At 29.1% G+C, this 14,600-nt stretch overlaps 1 protein-coding gene across 1 annotated transcript; it reads left to right on the forward strand.

Moving 5' to 3' along the window:
- Positions 1–6,605: 6,605 nt before the first annotated feature.
- LOC105131839 (calcium-dependent protein kinase 32-like) lies at positions 6,606–10,894 on the forward strand. Its single transcript, XM_011035014.1, has 8 exons — positions 6,606–7,727; positions 8,501–8,624; positions 8,781–8,924; positions 9,071–9,223; positions 9,372–9,487; positions 9,662–9,829; positions 9,950–10,180; positions 10,476–10,894. Exons 1-8 carry the CDS (start codon positions 7,221–7,223, stop codon positions 10,629–10,631), a joined length of 1,599 nt encoding a protein of 532 aa, XP_011033316.1. The 5' UTR covers positions 6,606–7,220; the 3' UTR covers positions 10,632–10,894.
- The last annotated feature ends 3,706 nt before the right edge of the window (positions 10,895–14,600 follow it).

Here is a 14,600-nt window from a genome sequence, read left to right on the forward strand (position 1 = left end):
CATGTCAAAAAGAAGTTTCTTTCTTGTACTTTCAGCTTTGGTATCAGAAAAAGAAAAGCACCAGATGCATCATCATCGATCTTTGACTCACTTTAGATTTGTTTAATATATTCTTAAAGTTTGAGTAATTCTCAGATATTATAACTAATGAAGTCTAATTTTATTAAATGTGTTATCTTTTTTTTTATGATATATATAATATTTTATCTTGCTGTCAATCTCTCCTAGGTTTGAAATCATAAATATTTAAATGAAAATGTGAAAACCAGCAATCTCATTTACCATATAATATAAGCCTCCGAGATAAATTAGTGTTAATTTTTATGGCTTTTTGTCCCCTTTCGCACAGAATCCACCATTGTTGCTCGGTGCCCCAACCAGAATTCAAAAGTTGGGGCACACTGGCATGATGCCAACTCCAGCCCTTTTCACCACCTCAGACTGAGTTTTCCCCTTTGCATAAATGGTACCCCAATGATGCTACTTGCGCTGGTTGTAGAAAGGATGTCCGAGAATTGTCTTCGAAGAGAAAGCAACTCGAGAGGGAAGTGATCATTAGTGTTTGCATGCAATATTTCATCATTCTAATTTACGAGGCCACCGATAAAATATCTTACATTGAAATCCAAAACAAAAATAAATAAAATCCTACTAGATGAAACTAGTAAATATACGGTAATATTGGTCACTTTTTTTTTTTTGGATAAAATGACTTGGGTGGATCTATAATATCTATAAAGGTGAAACGTGGGAAAGTGTTAATTATTTTTTCATGAAAATATAGGAGGGCCTATTGATGTATTAGAATAATATGTTCATATATATATATATATATATATGAAAGAATGAATGAATGAACTATTATATTTGATAATTGGATATTTGGTTTGTGAAAACCAATCAACTAAATACAAATGATCGTTTGAGCTTGAAAATTAGCTAAATACAAATCCATCTTCGATTACAAATTCAAAACTCAATTACTTTTATGAGCATTGTTGAACAATTCCATTCTATAATGAAAATGTTCATGAAAATTAAAAACTTTTTAATAATTATGATAATATCATGGTAAGTAACGTATTTTTCATACAAAATAATTACATGATAGCTATAAATAATTTATATAGAAGCTATTTTTTAACATATTAATTGATATTAAATGTGTAAAAATAAAATAAAAATTATTTTTCAGATTGTTTTGATGTATTAATATTAAAAATAATTTTTAAAAATAAAAAAACATATTTTAATATATTTTTAAATAAAAAATATTTTGAATCGATACCAATTTCACAATCTCTAAAAGGTAAATTTATACATGCAGGTAAAAAAATATTATATTTTTTATATTTAATAGCAAACTCGAACTTATTCAAAAGATTTTACTTACCATTTGTATAACTAGTCTAATGTACTGAATTTTATAAGAACTATAAAGTTAAATATTGTATTTATGCTAGAAGAGTATTAGGATGGAGTGACCTTTTAGAAATTATTGTACACCCTAATTCACATGCAAGTGTGGGATTGCTGGTAAAATCATGAGTTGACGGGTTCTTTCCTATAACTGTTCCTCGTGGTTTAATTCTTGAAAATAATTGTTTATCCGTGGATGATGTTTGGAAATGTTTGTGATATTAAAAAAAAAAAAATCTTAGATTGTATTTTCTATGAACTTTGAGATGAAATTGCCCAAGGCTTATTACATATATTAATATTTTTTTATATAATTAATAAATGTTGAAGTTCGTTAGAGATTTTAGTAATTAAGATATTAGATATGGGTTTTTTTAATTGATAAAAAACAAAAAATTCTTATTTTTTTTATTTATATTATTTTTGATTATCCCAACTTGAAAAAATAATGACGGCAACGTCACACATATACTATAAAAATTTCTAAAATTCTAAATTTAAACACTTGTTAGTGAATTAACGTAATATTTTTCCATAAAAAATAACACAATTAATTGATGTTATTCGTCTGTGATAGAGATTATTTTTTATAGTATTTTTTATTTAAAATATATTAAAATAATATATTTTTTTATTTTTAACATTAATCTATCAAAAAAATACTAAATTAACTTTTTTATCAAAAACAAATTAAAAATTAAAAAAATACACTCCAACTGCACTCTCTATACCCTGTACTAAAAACTAGATACATATTTAAACATGGTAATCATGTGGCTAATTCCATAAGTATGTATTGTATTTCATTTTAATTTTTAATTATATTGTACTCGTTTTTGAACACATGAAAGCGCAACGCGAAAGACGATGTCATACCTTACTTTCCACAAGTCAAGATTATCAAGTTTGACCGAGCATTCCAGGACGGCCAGTGTTTTTCTGTTTTTTCTATTTTGATATGACAAAAATGACCTCCTGTTATCATTTCCAATGACGAAAATACCCTTTCTTGCAGCTACGTCAATTAGATGAGACGGGTCCAGATGATGGCTTTTCATTTTTCTCTTTCCCAGAAAACCCCCCGCAATGTGACAATAATCAACACTCGAGCCATCTTCCCTACGTGAGATACAGTGCCAGCAATGATTAGAAAAGGGCAATGATATCATTTAAGAAAATGAAGAAGGACATCTATGCCCTTCTTTTAATCTTACAAACCTGCAGACCTACTTGATTTTAATTAAATGCAAATAGTCTTTTTTTTAATGATGATTAAGCTAAGAGGTGATTAATTTTTAAAATATATTTTAATTAGAAATATATTAAAATAATATTTTTTATTTTTTAAATTTATTTTTATCTCAATATATCAAAATAATCTAAAACTAATAAAAAATATTAATTTAAAAAGTTCAAAATTTTTAAAAACTTTGATTGAAAGGTGGTAGCAAACTTATTATAAATAAAAATAAAATTAATTTTATTATAAATAAAATTTTAATTTATATATATCCAGACTATTTTATTATAAAAAATATATGTTCAAACTATCTTATCATAAAAAATATATTTTTTTATGAAATATATAACTTTAATGGAATGAAAAGATACAAAATCAAAAATCACGGATGCAAATAATAAATTTCATAATCAAAATGCATATTTATCGATTGAGAATAGGATTTTATGTAAGAAGAATATTATATAGCTTAAAGATAAATTAATTATGTGATTGGATTAAGATTTTAAATTTATTTGATTATTACAAAACAATAATAAATGCTTTCAATGGACTGGACCAATTGATTTTTTCATTTGACGGATTTTAGTAACAATTAAATAATTAATTTAGTCACAACCAGGCATCTTGCTTTAATAATTAATTTAGTCACAACCAGGCATCATGCTTCTTGTCTAACACACAGTTTTTCAGGTGCAAAACCAATTATCTTTTCAAGTGGCTGGCTGAAGAGTGAAGGGAGCGTAATACCAAAGAGAAAATTAAGCTAATTAATTTCACGGAAGAGAATGGGGTTATTTTTGGAAATACGATATGCAGGAGAAATTCTCGAAGTTTTTATGTGGCCTCCAGAAGATCACGTCATGATAAATAGGAGAGTGCCACGTAAACACGCAACTTAGCCAACTTTAAACGCCTCTGCTTGCCGGTAAAGACGTTCACAAAAGCCAAATGAACATGAATTTGATAACAAGGTTAAAGAAACGAAGCTAAATTTATTTATTTTTTAATTTTTTTCACGTGATATATTAAAAATAAATTTTTAAAAATTAAAAATATTATTTTGATATAATTTTAAATGAAAAAATATTAAAAAATAACCAATACCATAATAGCATTAACTAGTATTAAAAAATTATTTCAACTAAAAAACTTAAGTTATTAAATGAGGTATCAATATATAATTTATTTTATTCTCTAATTTCAAGTAAAAATTCTTTAAACTTAATATTTATACATATCCATATTATTTTATACTTAATTGTTATCAAATAAATATAAATAATGAGATTCAAACTCGTGGTCCTTCAAGACTCTAATACCCAGAGATGAGTAAAAAAAACTGAAAAATCGATTAAATAAAAAAAAATTAAAAAATAACCAAAAAAATCAAACCATGAAAAAACCAATTAAACTAATTAAAATTTTAAAAAAACTAACTGGTTTAGTTCCGGTTTTATAAGCATGAAACTGAAAAAATCAAACCCAAACCCAAAAACCAAAAAAAATTAAGTCAAACCGAAAAACCAAGCAAATTAGTTTGAACTTGTTTTTGTCATAAAAAACTAAACCAAATTGAAATAGATCAGTTTGAACTGGTTTTAAATTTTTTAAAAAAATTTAATTTGGTTATTTTTTTTTATAAAAATCAAAATGAACCGAAAGAATCATCCTTATTAATATTATATATAAAAATAATTTCAATCTAAAAACTTAAATTATTAAATAACAATTTAAAATATAATTTATATTATCGAACTCTCTTAAATTATCACCACTAAATTTATTATTTTTATATAATTTTAAATAAAAACATATTAAAAAATAATTAATACTATAATAGCATTAACTACTGTCAAAAAATCAAAAAACTTAAATTATTAAATAAGATATCAAAATATAATTTATTTTATTCTCTAACTTTAATTAAAAATTCTTTAAACTTGATATTTATAAAGATTCATATTATTTTATACTTAATTGTCATCAAATAAATATAAATAATGAGATTCAAACTCGTAGTCCTTGATTATTAAGACTCTGATACCTAGAGATGAGTAAAAAACCTGAAAAATCAATTAAATTAAAAAAATTAAAAAAATAACCAAAAAAATCAAACCACGAAAAAACTGATTAAATTAATTAAAATTTTAAAAAAACTGACTGATTCAGTTCCGGTTTTATAAGCATGAAACTGAAAAAATCAAACCTAAACCAAAAAACCAAAAAAATTTGAGTCAAACCGAAAAACCAAACCAAAATGAAATAGATCGGTTTGAACTGGTTTTAGTTTTTTTTAAAAAATTTAATCTGGTTATTTTTTTTATAAAAATCAAAATAAACCAAAAGAATCACCCTTACTAATATTATATATAAAAATAATTTCAATCTGAAAATTTAAATTATTAAATAAAAATTTAAAATATAATTTATATTATCCGACTTTCTTAAATTATCACCACAAAATTGTATATTTTACCCCTTTTTACGTTGATGAAGGATCCATACATGGAAAACACATAATAAATAGCTGGATAGTAAGGTAGTTAACTTTTTATGGCACCCACCCACGTTATCTTCATCCCCCCTAATTAACTTGGAGAATCACATGGGATGGAATGATATGTGATTTCACGTTCTTTATCTTGTTTGATGAGTGGTGCACAAAGGCTCATGGGATTCATGATGAAAGAGGTGACCACAATGATTCTTCCAATGTTGTTGATGATGGTGGTGGTATTGATTCTTGAAGACGACCGTCAATTATATATATATATATATATACCATAACTCATTTTATAGCAAGCTTCAATTACTCGGACATACATATATTAAAAAAAAAACCTTACAAAAACCTAACCAACTAAAAACCTAGCAAAAGGGAGACAAGAAAAATTAAAAAGACCTAGCCACCCGAAGTTGTAGTTGCCGACAGGCTGCCTTTCATTTGGTATAATGGCCCACACCACTATATACATATTACACTTCCACAGTCCTCGTTGTTTTGGGGTGAATTTGTAGTGTTTTTGGATAAATTTTATTCATTTATTGAAGAAATTAATGATATTATAGGTAGAAATATAGTTATTATTTTTTATGAGTCATGAGTTTTATTTTTTTTATTTTTTTTTCAAGATGAGTTAAGGAAATAACTAATAAAATATTATTAATTACTCTTTCAAAATTGTAAAATTTTTATGTGGCCTTTTTAAGTGTTTTTTTATACAAGTTCTTTCATCCAAATGTTGATAATGAAAAGGACAAGAAAAGGGTGAATCTCCAACTTGTTTCTGATAGAGCTTTAGAAATTTGAGATTTTATTTTTGATAGTTTGATATATATATATATATATATATATTTGTTGTTAAAATAATTTTTGTTTGAAAATATATTGAAGTAATAATTTTTAATTTTTTTAAAATTATTTTGATATTAAATATTAAAATAATCTGAAAATACTAAAAAAATTAGTTTTTTTTTATAAAAATACCTTTAAAATATAATAACAAACAAGATTTTTAAAATACAAAAACAAACAAAGATTTTCAAAATCTTCATCTCATTATTGGAAATGAAAATAAACTATATAAACTTATAAAATCATTCCAAAGGTAATTAAAAAATATAATAATCTTATTATACAATAAAGTAATATTATCGAGCTAAATTATATTAATGGAAATTAAACACACTTGATGAGAAGTAATATTGTCAAACTACTTATAGTAATCGAAATCAAACATACTTTTTCAATCGAGTTTATTATAATTAATAAGTAAGGAAATATATTCACTTATCAAGTAGACCAAGGAATACTGGTCTTCCTACACCATCAAATAATAATAATAAAAAAATTGTCTGATAAAAGAAAAAAATTGAGTATATAAAAGCAAAAAAAAAAGAAAAGGATGAGTTGAGCTTTGTTTTGGATATTTTGGGAAAACAACAGAGTAGCCTTCCATCTCTCTCGGGGACTTGTAGTGATATAAAATTGTCAAGAGAGATAAAGGAAAGAGATGGGAAGGGAAGTGTAGTTCTGCATAACATGGTAAAGAGGATTGACTTTTTTGTTCTTCTCTTTGAACCAATCCAATCCAATCCCGTGTTGTTTTGTTGAATGAATTCTTAGTTTGTATATAAAAATACAATAGTGGATGTTGCCTTGCAAATAAATTCCTCTTATCAACCGCATTACCTTCCCCTTCCATCCCGTGAATATTACACTTTTCGTTTCTTGTCTTCAAATCCTTATAAATTTTCTTTCTTGATCTATTTTTCCTTGAAAGGCAACAGCTTGTTTGGAAATCTAGATTTTCTTCATGAATCAAGCTTTATCCTTCGTTTTTGGGTTCAAATTCTGTTGAGAGATTTGATCATTTGTAGGTGAAGTTTGTATCTTCCAAGCTAATTTCAAATACCCTTTCCTGCTTTCGTCTAAAGATCAGATTTCGATTGATCTAATCATCGAATTCCGGTTTTTTCCCCCCTTGAAATTCAAGTACCCCACAAAGGGACAGAAGAAACATCCTGTTTACAACTTTTCTTTTTATTTTTTTGAATCATGGGTAATTGTTGTGTAACACCACCAGGAGTCCCTGATCATGAGAAAAAGAAGCACAAGAAGAAACAAAACCCATTTGCCTTAGATTTTGGGCACCATAATGGAGGCACGAATCACAAGCTGATTGTGTTAAGAGACCCAACAGGAAAAGAAATTGAGCAAAGATATGAACTTGGCAGAGAACTAGGCAGGGGTGAATTTGGAATCACATACTTGTGTACCGATAAGGAGACTGGTGAGAATTTTGCTTGCAAATCTATCTCTAAAAAGAAGTTAAGGACAGCTGTTGATATAGAGGATGTGAGGAGAGAAGTGGAGATCATGAAACATATGCCTCAGCATCCTAATCTTGTGACCTTGAAGGATACGTATGAGGATGATAGTGCAGTTCATTTGGTGATGGAGTTGTGTGAAGGAGGAGAGTTGTTTGATAGGATTGTGGCTAGAGGACACTACACTGAGAGGGCTGCTGCTGCTGTTACGAAGACCATTGTGGAGGTTGTTCAGGTAAGAAACACTCTTGTGGGTTTTTTTTTTGAAAAAAAATTCAGAGTCGAATCTATTCCATGTGTTGATTGTAAACGCTTGTACATGAATTTTGCTTTTGGATCTTGAAATGGTGCTTGGTGCTATTTGAGTGCTGAGGAAATATGGTTTTATACTTGGTGTATGGAAGCCTAGGACCCATAGGTTGTTGGTAAAAAGTTAATCTCCTGGGAGTGATTGGTGCATACTGTCTGGTAGAATTATGGGATAGTTTGTCTTGATGAGTAGATGTGGCAGATATTGATTCTGGTGATCTGAAAATTTTATTTTTTTACTGTGTGGATTCTCTCTGTTGATTTCCTCCGTTTGCCCTGGCTTGTTGTGCTTACTGCTGCTTACTTTGAGTAACCTCTAGGGTTCATCATCTTGATTCCTCCCCTGACACACTTGTCATTAGCTTCGTGAGTAACTGTGTAGCTAGTACCTAAATGTTTGATTTCCTCTTGGTTTTCTCAGTTTCCTCTTTTCTCAATTTGATTTCTCACCACTGTTTCGAAACTCTTTTGCTAACAATGAAGATTTGACTGTAAAATAATTCATTTGCATAAAAATGTTAACCTCTTGGTATTAACTTCTGTGCTGTCCAAAATCAATGGAAAGGCTTGTAGGGATTTCCTTCCTTCTTATCATACAGCATGTTATTCCTAAAACGACACTATTCCTCCCATCTTGCACACATTATATTCAATTAGCGGAATCCTAATGCTTCTGAGATATGTTTTGCCTTGTTGCAGATATGCCACGAACATGGGGTGATGCATAGGGATCTAAAACCCGAGAACTTTTTGTTCGGAAACAAGAAGGAGAATGCACCTTTGAAGGCAATTGATTTTGGATTGTCAGTGTTTTTCAAACCCGGTAATGTCTTATCGTTACCTATCACCTAGTGCAATTTGGTCTCTTTCTTCAGTTTCTTTTTTTTTTCCCCTTGCAAACGAACCCATTTCACTTTGCATTTCTGCTTTTTAGCTTTCATTCTTCTATGTTCATTAGCTGAGGGTTTACTTTCTCCAGGTGAAAGATTTACTGAGATAGTGGGAAGTCCATACTACATGGCTCCTGAAGTTCTAAAGAGGAATTATGGTCCAGAAGTGGATGTCTGGAGTGCTGGTGTAATACTTTATATCTTACTTTGTGGTGTTCCACCGTTCTGGGCAGGTTGGTATTTTGTTTTGGTTAAAGAAAATCCTACTTTATTCGTAATTACTGTTTTCATTGGGTGCTCAGGAACAATTCCTAGCTATACATGCATGATATGCCGGTATAGGTATTTTCCACTGATAAAAACTCTGCCTCCACTGCAGAAACTGAACAGGGAGTTGCACAGGCAATTATTAGGTCAGTTATTGACTTTAAGAGGGATCCTTGGCCCAAAGTTTCTGATAATGCCAAAGACCTTGTGAGAAAGATGCTTGATCCTGACCCAAAGCGCCGGCTTACAGCACAGCAAGTGCTAGGTAATGTTCATTACTAATTAATGGAATTGTTGTCTTATGCTTTTGGATCTTTTATTATTTGGTTAATTGGATGAGATTGCATGGGAAATTCCCAAAATGAAATTCTTGGAATCACAGGTCTTCTAAGTTGCTTGTTCTTGACATGCAGATCACCCTTGGCTGCAGAATGCAAAGAAGGCTCCTAATGTTTCTTTAGGTGAAACAGTAAGAACAAGGCTCAAGCAATTTTCTGTTATGAACAAACTCAAGAAAAGAGCTCTGAGGGTAATGTCTTAAGCATTTGCTGGGTAGAATAAGTAATCTAGTGAATTTTTTTTCCTTAACAGTTCAAGGAAGCTTGGTTTTGCCTCTTTAAATTGTTTGGATTTGGTATTTGTTTTAGTCCAAATTCTGTCTCTCTTACATTATCTTCCATTCTTTACAATGTCAAATTAACAGGTAATAGCTGAGCATCTGTCAGTGGAGGAAGTTGCTGGCATAAAGGAGGGATTCCAAGTGATGGATACTGGCAACAAGGGCAAGATTAACATTGACGAGCTAAGAGTTGGATTACAAAAACTTGGCCAACAGGTCCCTGAGACTGATCTTCAAATTTTAATGGAAGTGGTAAGTCATCAAAATTTAGGTGTTCTACTTTTTAACACATTGATCTTGAATGGGAAAAGGGAACCTCTACACCATCAACTGCCATTTTGTGCCATGAACTTAACAAGTTTTCTTGAACAGGGTGATGCAGATCGAGATGGCTATCTTGACTATGGAGAATTTATGGCTATTACTGTTCACCTGAGAAAGATGGGGAATGACGAACACCTTCGCAAAGCCTTTGAATTCTTTGATCAAAACCAAAGTGGGCACATAGAAATCGATGAGCTAAGAGATGCCTTGGCTGATGAAGTTGATGGAAGTAATGAAGACGTTATTAATGCTATAATTCATGATGTGGACACGGATAAGGTCAGTCTTATTTCTTTCAATTGTGTTTTTTTCCTTGATCTATAAACGGCATGCATGTTTTACATTTGATGGAAATGGAGTCCTCTGCATGCACCTGTTTATCATCGTTCTTCTATGAAAAAAGAAAACTTATATCATGCCTGCAAGCAAAAGATACAGTGTGTTACTTTCTTGAAACTTCCTAATGAAACCCGGAAATGTCTCTGTAAACTGGTAATGCTTCCCATAACCATCAATGCTTATTCCCCTTGCCATGCATGGAATCTAACCCGAGCCCCCTTCTGTGAACTTGCAGGATGGAAAAATAAGTTACGAGGAGTTTGCCGCAATGATGAAGGCCGGCACAGATTGGCGGAAAGCATCAAGGCAGTATTCACGAGAGCGGTTCAACAATCTGAGCCTGAAACTAATGAAGGATGGATCATTAAAATTGACCAGTGAGGGTAGATGACTCAACAAGAATTAAACTGTATAATCTGTGTTTTTCCCCCATATCTTATTTTATTATTTTAAAATCTTTATATCTAACTAGGACTTGTGCCCTAGTTGTGGTTTTTTGGTGTTGCAATGCTTTATTTGTTTGTTGTGTGAGTGATGACAAAAAAAGCGGTGGTGAGAGATCGAAGGAGCTGTGTTGTAGATAGTGTTAAACTGTTAATACCATTATCAAATTCATCATCTAGCAATTGTTGGGTGTAAATTTAACCATGTGAATCTTTATTTCCATGTTACAAAACGCTTCAAAGGGCATTTTCTTGCAAATTGCAAGTTTTAGTCACAGGAATCCATAGTTCATGTTGCCTAAACTCAATGGAGCAGGGAATACATTGCTAGGTGCAATGCACGTTAACCATTTTTGTTTTTTAAGTAGTATTTTATATTTATTAAAATACAAAATTATTATTCAATCAACTTGATTAAGAAAAAGCCTCTAGATGTTTTTTGTTTTTTTTTGCTTTAAGGGTAATTTAATTATTTTAATATACTTAAAAAAGTGAAAATTAAAAAGAAAAACCTTTGATGTTAGTTAAATAAATTTTATTTTAAGAATAATTTAGTTATTTTATGTGCTTTAAAAATATAAAAATATCAAATTATTCTAAATTAATTCGATAATGATTAATAAAACTTGTAAAAAAATTGTATTACCCTACGATAACGATTTTATTCGAGAAGGATAAAAGCATCGTGACTCTATTCCAATCCATGATACAACAAATTTGTGTGTATCATGAAACCCTCATTCTTTTAGTTTTTTTTTAATTTTAATTTTAATTTTAATATTTGCATGTAACAAGCATGCTGGTTTCCCACCCTTTTCTTTTATAAGAGAAAAATAAATTCCTGCCGACGCCCACTGTGTACGCTAAAGTGGTTGAACAAACAAAAGGCAGTAGCCGGCTAATAATGCCTACGAACTCTACATGCTATACCTACCGTGCCAATGCCCTGGCGAAGAGCAAGATAACATATGGCTATAATTATTAATTCTTCCAAAACTTGAAAATCTTAACAATTAAAAAAAAATATATAATAAAAATAATTATGCTTTAGAGAAACAATATATGTTCAAAATAACTTCATTCGAAAATATATATTTCTAATTTGTTTTGATATTAATGGCTAAGAAATGGTCCTGAAATCATAATTAGTATACAATTACGGCACCATCAGGTTTCCATTATTGATGAAAAAGAAATGGTGAGATGAAATATCAAGTATTTGTTATTTTTTAAATTTTATTTTTAATATTAATATATTAAATAAGTAAAATAAAAAAGAATTTTGAGATAAAAAGAATTAATTTTTTATAAATCATTGTTCAGCCGCCTTTAGAGGCTAGACATATCTCATAAATGTGACCCCGTGATATGCGATGGACATAAAGACGACATGACATTTCTTTAATTAGTCTATAAAAAAAAAAGATTATTTATTTTTAGAACAGATGATAAAGGAGGTTTTCTTTGTGTTTGTGACATGTTCCTGGGCCCTTCTTTTTGAGTGGCAAAATTAAGGCTTCTGGCCCAAATAGCCCATTTAAGGGTGAGGGAGAGAGCTGTGCTCCCTGAGAGAAGACCTCGCAATTCCAAGGCAGAATTTGTTTTTGAAGAAAATGCTTTGCTCAAGTTAAATTGGTTCATTTTCGACTGTGTCATGCAGTATCAGGACAGTCATGGAGCTAATGTCAACGCAAAGGTTTTTTAATCGTGTTCAGGGAAAAAATAGCAAATTACATTTATAATTATTATTTAAAAAAAAAACAGTGTACGTGTAATAATTTACGCATAAAATAACTCAGATGAAACATCTTTTCTTTTCTTTTTTAATTTTAGACAAGAAATTGATGGCTAGGAAAATATAGGTCTCCGAACAATAATTAAATTTACAATTAAATCACCATCAATTTCAATTATTGAGTAGCTTAAAACTATGAATATTATTATAAGAAAAATGATAAATTGTGAGATAGTTTTTTATTGCACCCTTCCCGTGTGTCCTAATTAGCCTTTGTTTTTGGACTCGTTTGATGACGAAGAAAGACTTGGCCCATTTGAAATTACATTTCACACACTCTTTGGCCCATTTCAAATTGGGTCAGCAAATATCCATCAAACCCGGGGCAAAGGTGTTGAGCTAACCCATGTATGCCCATGAGAATCAGCTGATTCTCTCAATGGTATCAATTTCGTTTTTAGCTGGAACGATACATTTTGATTTTAGAGTCCGTTCTGGGTTTACTATATATATATATATATATAAAGATAAATTAACTTGAAATTGAACAATTTAAATTTTACATACAATTCAGTATTTAAACATAATTTTAAAATTTAAATATTCATATTTACTATCCGAGCACGCTATAAATTAATTTTTTTAACATAAAAAAATTTTTAGGCTTAGATAACATTTTTCTACTAGAAAAAAAATAATATATATTGAAGTTGAATCAATATCACATAATTGACTCCACTAGTTTAAAAATAATTTAGATAACCGATAAAAATATAGTTTAACTAAAATGAAGTTTAGGACAATATTTTTAAAAAAAATATTAAAATAACAATATATTGGATCTAGTCAGGTCAACTTGATTTAACCTTTTGAATCTGCAATGTAGATTGTGAGATTATAATAACCTTAAATAAAACAGATTTAAACAAATTATGACGCTTAATTTTTAATAAATTCATTATTAAATGATAAAATTAAAAAACATCAATCTAAATAAAGATACAATAAAAAGACTTAAGTTTAACCACATTAACTTGTAAAATTGAGAATCAAATCATAAAATTAAGATAACTTTATAAAAAATAAATTGAAACAAATGATAAAATATAATTCATAATTAACAAGATATTTAATGATGAAATTAAAAAAAATAATTAAAATAATAATGATGAAATTAAAAAAAAACAATTAAAATAAAAAATAAAAAAACTTGAGTCAATAAAGTTAACATGTCAAACCTGTGATATGGATCATGTGATTAAAATAACCATAAAAAAAACATAACAAATTAATGAAGTTCAGTCTTTAATAAACTAAATATAAAAAAAAAATTAAAAATATAAATTAAAAAAGAATACTATTCACGAGGGGTAAAACCAAAACATCTTAACTGAATTTTGACCGAGAAATATGAAATGGAATAAAATTCAGAGCATGATGAAACTTAATCTGATTATACCAGTTATTCCAAAATCCGATCAAAACAAAATATAGGTGTGTTTAACATGCCATTTACATTGGTGAATCTTTCAGGGAAAAGTAATATAGAAAATCACACAAATGAACAAAATAAAATTAGACCGGAATCATGAAAATCTCAATCATAAACTGCCATGTAGGTGTGTTTAATATGAATAGAATATGTGACATGTGATGAATATAAATAAATATGACCCGCATATTTGCTAGATTACTCTATAAATAAGAGTTTCTTATGCGTTTTTTATAATTTTGTAATTCCTACAATGATATATCTAATTTATTATGAGCCCGTTTGTCTATTTTCTCATATTGAGCTATTTGAGGAAATTAAGTTCATATGCAGGTTTGAGAAAAAAGGTTGAAATTCAAAACATAATTGCTTAAAATGTTGGAGTGGTGGGATTTTACATGAAAATGACTCCATGAAGATTCTCTAGTATTTTGTTTGTTGAATGTATAGCGTGAAAATCCTTATAAACACTTGAATTACAAAATAAAGTTATTAATTAAATCATTTAAAAAAATATATCAACTTGGTCTATTATTAATGTAGAAAATTAAACTAGCCCTCAATTATTACATACTTTGCATAGTATAGTAGAATAATGACATCTTGTGCTGGCTATTTCTCATCAAAAGGTTGTGTTGGTGTTCATGTGAGCATCTAAATCCCATCACTTGGTATCTATTTAGAATAAAC

The sequence above is a fragment of the Populus euphratica genome, unplaced genomic scaffold, assembly GCF_000495115.2.
Source record: "Populus euphratica unplaced genomic scaffold, PopEup_1.0 scaffold101.1, whole genome shotgun sequence".
Lineage (NCBI taxonomy): Eukaryota > Viridiplantae > Streptophyta > Magnoliopsida > Malpighiales > Salicaceae > Populus > Populus euphratica.